This window comes from Saccopteryx leptura, chromosome 2 (assembly GCF_036850995.1).
Source record: "Saccopteryx leptura isolate mSacLep1 chromosome 2, mSacLep1_pri_phased_curated, whole genome shotgun sequence".
In the NCBI taxonomy this organism is placed as follows: Eukaryota; Metazoa; Chordata; class Mammalia; order Chiroptera; family Emballonuridae; genus Saccopteryx; species Saccopteryx leptura.
In genome coordinates, this window is record NC_089504.1 from 9,325,445 (window position 1) to 9,337,444 (window position 12,000).

The 12,000-nt window shown below is 46.8% G+C and overlaps 1 protein-coding gene across 7 annotated transcripts in view; it reads right to left on the reverse strand.

Annotated features, from left to right (window-relative positions):
* Window positions 1-12,000, reverse strand: part of MVB12B (multivesicular body subunit 12B) — a 162,420-nt gene that overhangs the window by 105,638 nt on the left and 44,782 nt on the right. For all 7 annotated transcript variants that reach the window (XM_066367145.1, XM_066367149.1, XM_066367147.1 and 4 more), the window contains exons 4-5: window positions 10,807-10,903; window positions 2,542-2,671 (exon numbers count right to left, since the gene is read on the reverse strand). In XM_066367145.1, the coding sequence (XP_066223242.1) occupies window positions 2,542-2,671; window positions 10,807-10,903 (227 nt within the window). The remainder of the gene's footprint in view (window positions 1-2,541; window positions 2,672-10,806; window positions 10,904-12,000) is intronic.

Sequence of the window (12,000 nt, forward strand, 5' to 3'; positions counted from 1 at the left end):
CTCAGTACACTACAGAACAGTTCTCAACCACAGCCACGTCTGGTTAGACCGATCGCTGGCTCCACCACGTCTGGGTCGGGCCCCACGGTCGGCCGTGCAGGAGCTGTTCCCACCCACGTTTCTGTCTTGCACAACCAACAGCCCAAGCCTTGCAAAGTCACGTGGAATTGTGCCCGTTTTTAAGAAAAAGTGACTTAGAGTTCTGAACTGAATTCTCTTTCCTTACTTAAAAATAACATTGAAATCGTCTGCCTCTGGAAAAGAATGTTTGCCCAAGATGAAACAAAAATATATACTTAATTTAGCAATCTGTTCCAAATGATAGAACGAAGATTCTAGTTATCAAGACATACATATATGGTAAGTGTCTATTGTTTAAAATGTTTAAATTGGTTAAAAATGTAATCTTTTAAAGTGGTGTAGTTTGTAATTAAAAACACACACAGTAAACTGAAATCAGACTTTAAAAGTTCATCACTAAACTGCTGGCTTCTACTATTTGCATGTAAATGACTGCTTTGAAGGCAACTGAATCTAGTTATTCTCTTAACCATTTGCTACTCCTCTTTACATAATCAATTTAAACCACGCTGCAAAACAGAATCTCCAGTCTGTAGGAAGGGCATGATCCCAGGGCCCTTCCTAAAGGACAGCGCATCCAGGTTCCACAGCAGGAGTCTAAGAAGCTCTGCGACAGAGATGAAGGCAATCTCACCTCTGGGACACCGGCCCCCCACGCGTCTCAGACAAACATCGCAGCTCGCTGTCACCCCGCCAATGGGAGAGGCCCAGGCTGTCAGAGTCAAGATGAGGGTCTGGATTCAAATGAACAAGAAGCAAAGCAGAGCACAGCCCAGATCCAGGAGGCCAGACCCCAAGGCCGAGTAGGAGAACTCACCCGTGAGGACCCCCAGGGACAAGTGAGATGCCTGCCAACCAGCCGGGGACCACCGCGTGGCTGAGGGCCGAAAACCACCTGCCACACTGAGTAACTGGGAAGACCCGAGGGTCGGTCGACTGAGTACAGTGCAAATCTCTTCTCTTTTGGTCATCCAGCGCCCATTCGCTCCCGATTCTGCCTTTTTACCTCCCCTCTGCATCGGGGTGGGGGCAGCCATCCCCTCATTCTTGGTCCCTGAGTTCCAACGGCTCAGGCCTGGAAGACAGAGTGACTTTTCCAGGCAGCAGGGACAGGTTCAGGGTGCCCAGGACCCCAGTGAGATCAGTCAAGAGCAATGAGACTGAATTCTAGAACTTCCATTTGAATTACTGAGAACACAGATTTGCTCTTTGTCTTGGGACTTGAACCTGGAGGAAAAGTAGGTGGACCGATGGGGCCACCTTTCCTCCTTGCCACTGGGGAGAACACGTGTAGGAATGGAGTCCCCCCCGGATGAGAGCAAGGAGGAGAGGGGAAAGCAGACCCTAGGGACGTCCTCTAAGCACCTACCTCCACCACACCTGAAGCCAGCCTGCCCCTGCACTCTGCTGCTACGTCAGCCAACAGATTCTCCCTTTGCTTAAGCCAGCCTGGGTTCGGGCTCCTGTCACTCACAATCAGCAGAGCCCAGAGTGAAACCCTGAGGGTCACTGTACTTAGCATTTACGAAGTGGCTCAGAGCCAGGCCTGTGCCTAGTACTGAGGCTACTGGCGAACAAGGCACAGTGCCCTCCGCTCATCACGAAAGACGAACCTCAAACCAAAAAACTGCACAAGAACTCATCATGTGGTCGTGTGATACCACGTTCTTCCCGGACCCAGAACCCCCCAATGGCATCCCAGTGCACCGGAATAAAAGCCACACTCCTGCCATGCTCTGGGTCCTGCAGCCACTCCCCTCACTCACCCCCTCGCTCGCCCAGCCCAGCCATGCTGCTCCGACATGCCACACCCACTCCCATGTACACCTGCTCCTCTCCTCCGCCCAGAAGGCTCTGCCTTCAACTGTGTGTGTGTGTGTGGGGGCGGGGGGGTTCTTCTTGAGTTGAGGTCTCTGCTCAAACCTCCCCTTCCTGACCTCCTAGCTGAAGGATCCCTGCTCGTCGTCGTGTGTCGGTTTTGTTGCTCACTAGAATGATCTCGTTACTGACTTATCGTGTGCTGCCCGCCTCTCCTGTTGGAACACAGACTGTGAGAGCAGACCCTGGGCGCCCCAGTCCCCGCCTGTCCAGGCTCCCCGGCCCAGTGGAACAAGAGGGAGCCTCACAAGCTTAGTGGGGGAATAAACAGTGCGGGAGCTGAGGCCCAATGGACGCAAAGGAGAGAACTCCTGAGCTTCTGGACGTCGGAAAGGCCCGCAGAGCCTCACGATGAACACACAGGACCAGGGTACAGAACGGCCCTCGGATGCAGCAGGTGGCCTGAGCAAGCGTGTGGAGGGTCCACAGCCCGGTGGTCCGGACGGGCCGCAGCATACGCAGGAGGGGCAGCAATGAGGGCAGAGGCTGGGGTGTGGGTCACGGCATCTCAATGCTCCGTCCTGCAGTGCCCGGAGCGCTCTTGGCAGAGACCAGATGAGACCTGTGTCCACTGAGACTCACCCAATAAACGTGTACTGAGGAGGGGCCTGCTTGGTCCGGCCCATGATCCGAATGTCACAGATCGCAGCTTCCGTGGAATCCCGTGGGATAAATTTAATGCACAGCCTCTTCTTTCTAAAAGCTACTTCCTCTGAAGGAAAGAACAACGAGAAAAGGCATGAGTCTCTCATCGGAGTGCTGTGTCTCCCGCCACATACCCTTTCTGGCAGTGGAACTGACCGGTCATCCAAGTGACTGACAGAGGGCTGGGCTCTACCCTCCTGCCCCCCACAGGCCCACGGTGGACAGGCCGTGACTGCAGGACCTGACCGCAGACACTCCCTGCTGAGAAGGGGCTCCCGGGGTCCATCCGCCTCTGCAAGAAGCCCCTGGAATAACCCATGGGGCTGGCTTCTACGAGCCACACCCGCAACCACTCACGGCTCCACCTGCAGACACATACACGTGGACACCTGAGTAATAGTAACACATTCGACCATGAGGACTCTTTCCCTTTTGCTTTTTATTGAAGAATTTTCAAATTCTCCAAAGCTCAGGACCCTGCAAGTTCCCGTCATCTATATAGTTTCATCCTCGTCAAAAATGAACAAGCTGGTTTCATGCCAGTTGGGCTGGAGAATTGAGAGTGGACTCTAATGCCGTGTCTTGTCACCCATTAATAGCTCAGTAGGCATCTATGGAAGACTTTTTTTTTTAAATACAACCACCATGCCATTATCATTGCTAACAAAATGAACAATGAGTCGTTAATATCATCTAATAAATAGATTATATTCCAGTTTCCTCTATTATCTCAAAAATGTCATGTAACTGTTGGTTTGTCTGAACTTGGGTGTTGGGTCTCTTCAGTTCCTTTTGTTCTGTAACAGCCCCCCACCCTCCCTTTGTCTTCAGGGCACTGCGAGGCTGGAGACACTGAGTCACTGCCCTGTACCTACTGTAGACGGGCAGTTACAGGTAAAGGCTCGATACGATAAGATACAGGTTAGAATTTTTTAAGGCAAGAACACTTCACCGGTGGTGCAGCCTTGTCCCACAGCATCCCACACCATGGGGCACGGCCTCCCGCTCGGCCCCCTCGGCTCGGGTGGGGCCTGCCTGACCCTGTGATAAAGACCCAACAGGCTCTCTCTGGGCAGTGTTGCTTCCCCCCATGACTGTTGCCCACATCCATCATTTCAAAATGGTGATTTTCTAAATCTGTAATTCCTTCTGCATTTATTAACTGGAATTCTTCAATATAAAAAAACAACTTTCCTTCTCCAACTACTTGGTCTCTCTAAAATAGGCTTTGTTTATGGGGAGAAAAAAGATAAATACGTTATTCTTTTATTTATCAAGTCCAGTGATGACCAACCAGATGTCTGCTTGTTCATCTGTGGGTTTTAGACATGAATTTCAATCAAGTGCAGTCATTCAACCCACGGGTCTATAGATCTGGGTTGAAATGCCAACTCTACCACTTTCTAACACTGTGACCTTAATTGCTCTGAGCCTTGGTTCCATTATCTGTAGAAGAGAGCTACGAAACCCTAGCCCATACGGACTGGGTGGGAAAAATGGGATAACAGATATGCTTCACTTAGCCCAGTGCCTGGCACATGTATGTGCCCAATAAAAAAGAGCCACGAATGTCTTCTCATCATCATTATTAAGAGTAAGCCTCCAGCACACACTTCATGTCAGGGTTCAGCACTGACTTTCAAGATCTTTCTGTTTTGGGGCAGAAAATAAGCACATTCGAATCAGGGAGCAGAATGAGGGGGGAAGTGTGGGCCTGAGGCTGGTCTTGATTTTAGCACCATTTGATGGGACACCAGTCAGTGATACTGTGCTGTGCTGTTATTGCGGGGGTAGGGGGTGGGTTTAAAAAGAGTCAGATAGAAACTCAGAAACTTTGTGAGTTCTCTTCCTTGGTGAGGGAACTGAGAGCCAGATCAGATACAAGCTAGAGTAATAATGCTCTGAATCCAGACTCTGAACACGGTCCCCGCCTCATCAGGGAAGGTACCCTGGGGAAAACATTCAGAGCAGCCCCGCACCTCGGAAAGCTGTTAGTGCGTGAGGCCGGGCCTTTGAGAGTATGGAGAGGGTGACACCTGTCCTCAAGGTAAACGAACGTCCAGGCATTTTACTAGCTTTTGCCACACTGCCCTTTGCTCCATTCCCTCCTCCACAGCAAACTCGTTAGAGCTGGAGCCACTAATTACACATGCTTAAACAGGCCTGATTTTAAGTAAACATATTATACAGAGTCAATAGAAATGTGTTCAGTCATGCTAATGAACACAAAAAGGACAGAGTACTTGAGTAATACAAACAGTCTTCCAGTTTTTAAGTACTATATGGATTGCAACAAACTATATTTTAAATTAATTAAAGGAGTCTCCTCTTTTTGGCTGACTTCGTAAAATCAGAGCCTTCTGTGCACTCAAACCGCGCAGAGCAGACCAGAGGCTTCTCCGGTCAGCTGGGGTGCACCTGTCCCCTGGGTAAAGGCTCCAGGAAACGGTCATCTGACACAAAATGAAGAGGCTACCCTAAACACACCCTCCTTGTGTGATCAGACACCTGTTGGAGGTGCCAGGACAACCTCAGCACATCCACGGCACAGCAGCCCACATGCCCCAGCCACAGGGAGAGGCTGTCCACCTGGATCACCACACAGGACCAGCCCACAGCGGCTGGACCACAGCGGCTGGACCACGGCCCAGGCAGGACTCGGCCCTGGGCATCCCTGCTTAACTGGTTCAATGAGACCAAAATGCAGAATGGGAGATCTCTTGGGGCTCTACGGTGAACCAGTACGAAGACATGGCAAGTCAATGTGCTGTCAAAAACAAACACCAGCGCAAATTTTAAAACTAAGAAAAATGGAAGGGGGAAGGGGAGGAAGTAGAAAATTAATACAAATCTACAGGCAATTTTAGTTCTCAAGCAGAGAAGCCATTTAAGAACAAGCAAAGGCACCAAGCAGACACTTGTAAAATGTTCAGTCTGGCTAATAAATAACAAAGTGAAAATTAAATAAAATGAGGAGAGTAAAACTAAATTAAAAAATTCAAAACCTATGCTGGTAGATCTGTGGAGAACAGGTATAAGCCTCTATCATTAGTGGCGCTGTGATTGGTATTGCTAGAAGTTAATTTGGCAATAAAGAGTAATAAAGCTTATCTTTATTGAACCCATCCTCTGAGCAAGGCACTGTGTATGATGGGTACCTTAGGTCCCTGGTCGGCAAACCACGGCTCATGAGCCACATGCGGCTCTTTGGCCCCTTGAGTGTGGCTCTTCCACAAAATACCACGTGCGGACGCTATCTCAATAAGGGGTGTACCTACCTATATAGTTTAGGTTTAAAAATTTTGGCTCTCAAAAGAAATTCAATCGTTATACTGTTGATATTTGGCTCTGTTGACTAATGAGTTTGCCGATCACTGCCTTAGATGATTCAAAGATGAATTAAATACAGATCTTGCCCTCAAAGAAAGAGGTAAGTAACAAAGACATGAAGAAAACATATAGATGGCTAGAATGCAAGGTAGAAACGTTATTATGAGGAAGATAATATCCCCCTCCCATTTTACAGATGAGGAAACTGAGGCCCAGGAAGCTGAAAGCCTATAGTTGTAGGTGAGTCTGACTCCAATGTCCAAGTTCTCCACCGTGCCTCTGTCCTAATAAAGGTAAAGAAGGGAATTAAGAGGCAGAATCGACCGCTCCCTTTGGCTTTCCACCACTGTAACTTGCATGTGCTGACTTCCCTCCTTCCCGTCAACAAATACGTGCTATGCCAGGTGCGATGAAAAGCAATAAAGAAGGCAGACAGGGCCCCTGACCTCTGGCTGATTGCAGTCCTATCTGATTATGCTGCAATGCAATCCCTCGTTTCTATGTCCAGGCCATCCAGGAGGCTAAGGTCCCTGAGGAAAGTGCCAGTGTTTTAGTCACCTTTATATCCCAAAGCCTGCAGTGCCCACTAGGCACTCATCAGTCTTAGCTGACTGTGGAGAGGATAGAATTTGCTTCAGACTGGTATCTAGGGACCAGACACTGTCTGATACAGGTGGAAGAACTTAGGCTCGCCCTTGAAAGACATGGGGTGTGAACATTCAGAGCTGAGGGAAAACAACAGAGCAACTATGTGCTGTATTCAGAAAAGAAAGGAACATAAAGAGCGCACGCGTGGCTCGGTCTGGGTCAAGTACAGGGTGTTTGAAGATGAGGGCCACGTTTGTAGAGGAAGGGCTGGAGGCAGACTGTAGAGGATCTATGACTTAGCAGGCTCAAGTACGCAGAAACCTATCATGGGGACATCATTCAAAATCTATTCCTACCCAAACTCATGTACAAATTCAACATCATTCCTATCAAAATCCCAGATAGCTTCTTTGTGGAAATTGATAAATCCAAAAATATATATGAAAATACAAGGGACCCAGAATAGCCAAATCATCATGAAAAAGAAGGACAACGTTGGAGGACTCACAGTTTCAAAGCCTGCTACAAAGCTACAGTAATCACGACTGGCATTAGGAAAGACATAGAGATCAGTGGAAGAGAACTCAGAATCCAGAAATAAACTCTCACATTTATGGTCAACTGATTTTCAATAAGGACACTGAGACAAGTCAATTGGGGAAAGAATGGTTGTTCAATGGATAGTCATATGCAAAATAATAAAGTTGGACCCCTATCTGACATCATTCTTAAAAATTAACTCAAAACAGGTTAAAGACATAAATGTAAAGAGTGAAAACTATAAACCTCTTAGAAGAAAACATAGGCATAAATCTTGGTGACCTTGGATTAGGCAATGGTTTCTTGGGTATGTCACCAAAAGCATAAGCAAAGAATAAAAAAAAAATAGATAAATGAATTCCACCAAAATAAAAAACTTTTCTTTCTTTTTTTTTTTTTTTTTCATTTTTCTGAAGCTGGAAACAGGGAGAGACAGTCAGACAGACTCCCGCATGCGCCCGACCGGGATCCACCCGGCACGCCCACCATGGGGCGACGCTCTGCCCACCAGGGGGCGATGCTCTGCCCATCCTGGGCGTCGCCATATTGCGACCAGAGCCACTCTAGCGCCTGAGGCAGAGGCCACAGAGCCATCCCCAGCGCCCGGGCCATCTTTGCTCCAATGGAGCCTCGGCTGCGGGAGGGGAAGAGAGAGACAGAGAGGAAGGCGTGGCGGAGGGGTGGAGAAGCAAATGGGCGCTTCTCCTATGTGCCCTGGCCGGGAATCGAACCCGGGTCCTCCGCACGCTAGGCCGACGCTCTACCGCTGAGCCAACCGGCCAGGGCATAAAAAACTTTTCAAAGGACACCATGAGTGAAAAGAAAACCCACAAAATGGGAGAAAATATTGCAAGTAATATAATTGATAAAGTACTTATATCTAGAATACAGTTAACCCATGAAAAATGCATAGGTTAGGGGCACCAACCCCCTACACAGTCAAAAATCTGGATATAACTTTTGACTCCCCCAAAACTTAACCACTAATAGCCTACTGATGATTGGAAACTATGCCAATAGCATAAACAGTCTATTAATACATATTTTGTATGTTATATGTATTATATACTGTATTCTTACCAAAAAAGCTAGAGAAAAGAAAATGTTAATAAAGTCATAAAGAAGAGAAAATATAGTTATAGTATTTCTTGAAAAATATTTGCATATAACTTGACTCACACAGTCTAATCCCATGTTGCTCAAGGGTCAACTGTATATTAAAATATTCTTACAACTCAATAATACAAGGACAACCCAATTTAAAATGGCAAAGGATCAGAAGAAAAATGTTTCTAGAGAAGAAAACCAAATAGCCACCAAGCACATGAACAGATGTTTAACATCACTGGCTATCAGGAAACACAAGTCAAAACCACAATGAGATACCACTCCACACCCAATAAGATGGCTGGAATCAAAAAGAAGGACAATAACACGTGTTGGTGAAGATGTGGAGAAATGGGACCCGCCTGCACTATGGGTGGGAATGTAACATGGTGCTGCTCCTTTGAGAAACAGTCTGGCAGCTCCTCAAAAACTTAAAATGTAGAGTTAGACTATGACCCAGCAATTCCATGCCTCGGCGTATACCTAAGAGAAATGAAAACACACGTCCACACAAGAACAGGAATGTTCGGAGCAGCACTGTAACAGCCAAGAGTAGAAACAACCCAAATGTCCATCAGTTGAGTGGATACTCAAAATGTGGTATATCCATATATAAATGGAATATTAATTGGCAATAAAAAGGAATGAAGTACTGATGCTGCGACACGGATGAAAACATATGCTAAGTGAAAGAAGCGGGTCATGAAAGAGCATACCTAACATATGATTCTACATATAATTCTATGAAATGTCCTGAAAAGGCAAAGCTACATACCAAGGAGAGTGCCTAGGGCAGACGGGGTGGGAAGGCGTGGGCCGGAGAGACAAGGAGAGTGACTGCTCCTGGGTATGCTTTTACTGGGGGGGATGAAGTGTTCTAAAATTGATTGTGGATATGGTTGCCTAACTCTGTAAATAGACTAAAACCTTCTAAATTTTATACTTTAATTAGATAAATTGTATGGCCTGTGAATATATCCAATAAAGTTGTTATCAAAAACCCAATATATAAATACATAAAATATTTCTCTAAAAGGTGCTTAAACACATGCTTTTACAGAGTGACACTGTGGCTGAAAGTGTGGCTGGTGTTAGACTTGTGTGTGTATTCTAGTTATTCCCCCACTTTCTGATACATGACCTTGGAGAAATTCTTTAATCCCTAAGTAGTTACTGTGACTCATTTATTGCATATGTGAAATGGGTTTAATAATCATGTCCAAATAGGAGTCTTCTGAAGATTTCATGATACCAGGTATGTAAACCACTTATCACAGGGGTTAGCATACAGTCAATACAAGCTAAATATCAGCTATTACAGTTGTTAGCTAATGTATGCAATAACAAATAAAAGCAAAACATCCATAAATGAGGAGACTATTAAGAAAATTAAAATAGCCTGACTGGTGGTGGCCCAGTAGATAGAGCGTCAACCTGGGACGCTGAGGACCTAGGTTTGAAACCCTGAGGTCACCAGCTTGAGCACAGGCTCAGCGGGTTGAGTGTGGGATCATAGACATGATCTCATGGTCACTGGCTTGAGTCAAAAGGTTGCTGGTTTGAAGCCCACAGTGGCTGGCTTGAGCCAGGGGTCACTGGCTTGACTGGAGCTCCCTGATCAAGGCATGTAATGAGAAGCAATTAATGAACAACTAAAGTGTCGCAACAAAGAATTGATGCTTCTCATCTCTCTCCCTTCCTCTCTCTCTTAAAAAAAAAAAAGAAAGAAAAAAGAAATTGAAAATATGTTATACAATGGAATCTACTTGCTTCACTAAAATAAGAGCTCATAGGGTCTATGCAGATATGAAAAGCCTGGTCTACATGAAATGCTAGCAAAAAAGCAGCAAAAATAATGGGTCCAAAATAGAGCTAACTATGGAAAACTCAAGGATGTATGATGCAGAATGAGACACGGAACTTCATAAAGAAATCAGGTGTCATATAAAGAAAGGACTTTGTATTGGTTGTTTATTTGCTGCTTCACTGTGTGGGGATTCTAAAGTTAGTTGGTAATTAGAAAGAAAACAGGTGACTTTACATCAAAACGAGAAGGCTCAAATACACAGAGGCCTTTCTGCGCTATTTAATAACTGATGTGAAGGGCAGGACCCTGAAGAGGCTTCTGCTTCATCCACGTCTCTCCTCGGTTCTGCTCGGGGCTCACCCTGAACCCCGTGCACTCGAGCGTGCAGTCTTCCTGGTTCTGGCCCGTCTTGTAAGCTCCAAGAGCCAAAAATGGGGACATTATTGCACCTGTATTCCCTGGATGTCTTCTGATTCTTCCCTCTTGCATCTGTGTCTTGTGCCAAGCTTGGCTTTAGCATCACTGTGGATGCACTAAGGACATACTATCACCAGTTTCTCCATCCACTCCTAAGTGACCAACTCAGCAGGGAGCCCCGTACTGAGAGGGAAGGACCTTCTGCTCACTCACATGGTGCTAACCAGAAAACTATAAACTTCTTGGAGAACCAAGTCAGACACACATCAAAAGCTGCAGGGTTTATTCGTGGGCACGCAGTAAGGACTCCTAAAATGTTTCCAAAAAAAAATGCACATATAAAAAAAAGTCTAAAAATATACCTGGAGGAAGCAAACTCTCATTGTGATGAGTGGTACTAAAGGATGACTCACGTGTGTCCACCGTCTCCTGGATTGGGATGAAGCCCACAGGCAGAGTGTCCTTGACGTCAATGAGCTTCATGTCCACTAACACGTTCCCTAAATGACTCTTGGGAAGAAAGAAAAGAGATACAGACTATTAATCTGAACGCGCCTGTGGTGGGTTTGCCATTTTGGCTTCAAGATGCATATTTAACACAATGACTCTTGCAGCATTACGACAGCAGGTTAATTAGAGTAGGTGCCACTTAATGTTCCCCAGCGGTGACACAGGGACTCTCGGTGGCCCCCGGGGAAGGAGCTTCATCTGCAGAACCTCAAAGCCGCTCACTTAGATGTCGCCTTGCTTAGGCAGATGAGCAACCCAGGAGACGCTGGAGACAGAACCCAGCAGAGGGCAGCTGTGCATACATCCCAGGACCAGGCTGACACTCAGCCTGATGCCTCAGCTCTCAGGCCCAGCAGGTGGTAAGAAGCAAATTCCTGGGGCAGTGGTGGGGGAGAGAGCTGCATCTAAACTGAACAGAGAACCGATCACACTCTTCAGTGATCACCAGTCTGCATATCGACACACATTTTGGATGCCAGATACATTCTGTAAAATTCCAAGAACTGTAAAAGACAGAGTGAAAAGCCCTGCTGCCTCAATATTACACATCTTCTAAAATGACATGCACCAGGGCCTCTTAAAGTTTCTACTTAGTGGTAGTATAGGGGGTCCACAGTGCGCAGTTTCCGTAACCAGTGCAAAAATGTCTTCCGAAGTCGGCACACGCCGAGAAGAATTCTCTGCAAACGTGCTGGCGCTTGCAGCCCTCATTTCAGGCTGGAAATGAGCTCTCCAGATATCTACCCTACAACTTAAATATGTGGGGCCACCCTGGAGAGTTCATTAAAACCTTCAGAGTAATTTCCAACTTACTTCCCTCTCTCTAGTTAGAGCCAGTTAAGAAAAGACTTATGGCTTCTGATCCCAAATCTCTCCTGTTAGTACACTAGCCGCGCACTCTGCCTGCCCACCTCCCAGAAGCACGGCATGAGCACACTCTCGGTTCCTTGTTCTGCGTTCAGACAAGTGCCCAGACGGCCAGCCTGTCACTCTGGCCTCTGCAGCGGCTCCTCGGGCCTTGTTTCCATCTTGCTCAGAAAAGGGCTTGCACCTCCGTCTCTGCACACGGGTGGCCAGCCTCCTGCCCCCTGCCCAGT